This window comes from Sinocyclocheilus rhinocerous, unplaced genomic scaffold (genome assembly GCF_001515625.1).
Source record: "Sinocyclocheilus rhinocerous isolate Xijiao unplaced genomic scaffold, SAMN03320098_v1.1 scaffold17464, whole genome shotgun sequence".
Taxonomy (NCBI): domain Eukaryota; kingdom Metazoa; phylum Chordata; class Actinopteri; order Cypriniformes; family Cyprinidae; genus Sinocyclocheilus; species Sinocyclocheilus rhinocerous.
The window spans coordinates 1-1,360 of NW_015632298.1; the positions used below are offsets into that span (position 1 = coordinate 1).

Consider the following 1,360-nt stretch of genomic DNA (forward strand, 5'->3'; position numbering starts at 1 on the left):
CACGTCCACATTTAGTGCGGCAGCATTTCTCATTGTTCGGACAGTTAATGTCATGGGGTGACCTGACCAATGCATTAATATAACATACCTTTAGATAGAGCCATACACTGATGTCCACATCCATTGCTGCAGCATTTCTCATCATTCGGACAGTCACTGTCATGAGAACACAATTCAGCACACACTCCTATTCCAAGGTTTTTGCTTGGACACACTCCTGGCTTTTCTTTTATACAAGCACAACAGGGAAACCAGATCACTGAATGATTCAATCTCTGTAATAGGGGGGAAAAAAAAAAGCTGACCCGCACACCAATATTACAAATACCTCTATATGGAGGCATACACTGTTGTCCACATCCTTTGCTGCAGCATTTCTCATCTTTTGGACAGTCACGGTCATGAGAACACCTCTCAACACACTCCCCTAAAAGTGCTACTTCAGGATTTTTTGGACACTCCTGGCTTTTCTGGTGACAAAATAAATAAAAATGAACTGAATTTAAAAAAAAAAACAACAAAAAAAAAAAAACACACACATAATATAAATACCTTTATATGGAGGCATACGGGCTGGATTGGTAATCGGGTCTATATCGACTATATTGTCGGACCTGACATTTTATTCTTATCCAAAACAACTAGATGTGATACGAGTGCGATGCATACATACACTACCAGTCAAAAGTTTTTGAACAGTAATATTTATGTTTTTTTAAAGTCGCTGCTTCTCACCAAGCCTCATTTATTTGATCCAAAATACAGCAAAAGCAGTAATATTAAAATGGTCTTATTAAAAATAACGGTTTTCTATTTAAATATATATATATAAAATACGTAATTTATTTCTGTGATCAAAGCAAAATTTTCAGCATCATTACTCCAGTCTTCAGTGTTACAGGATCCTTCAGAAATCATTCTGATATGCCGATTTGCTGTTCAAGAAACACTACCATTATTATTATTATTATTATTATTATTATTATTATTATTATTATTATTATTATTATTATTATTATTATTATTATTATTATTATTATTATTATTAATACTTTTATTTAGCAATGATGCTTTAAATTGATTGAAAGTGATGATAAAGACATTCATAATGTTACAAAAGACCTCCATTTCAGAAATGCTTTTCTTCTGAACTTTCTATTCATCAAAGAAACCTGAAATTCTACTCTGCTGTTTTCTCTTTCTTTCTATCTATATGGTGGGCCACCTGGACAAAAAAAAAATAAAAAATGCCTGGGCCGACTTTAATCCCAGTCCAGCCCTGAAGCTGACCCACACTAATATTACAAATACCTTCATATGGAGGCATACACTGTTGTCCACATCCTTTGCTGCAGCATTT

At 33.9% G+C, this 1,360-nt stretch overlaps 1 protein-coding gene across 1 annotated transcript; it reads right to left on the reverse strand.

Annotated features, from left to right (window-relative positions):
- Positions 1 to 65: 65 nt before the first annotated feature.
- Positions 66 to 1,330, reverse strand: LOC107742235 (waprin-Phi1-like). Its single transcript, XM_016555128.1, has 3 exons — positions 1,312 to 1,330; positions 329 to 470; positions 66 to 226 (listed from the first exon to the last, which is right to left on the reverse strand). The coding sequence occupies exons 1-3, from the start codon at positions 1,315 to 1,317 to the stop codon at positions 75 to 77; spliced, it is 300 nt and encodes a 99-aa protein (XP_016410614.1). The 5' UTR covers positions 1,318 to 1,330; the 3' UTR covers positions 66 to 74.
- Between the last annotated feature and the right edge of the window lie 30 nt (positions 1,331 to 1,360).

Excerpts from the sequence above, each read along its gene's own strand:
- LOC107742235 (XM_016555128.1), bottom strand. Across the intron at positions 227-328 it reads GTGTATGCCTCCATATAGAG|AAAAGCCAGGAGTGTGTCCA; the intron begins GTATTTGTAATA and ends CTTGTATAAAAG.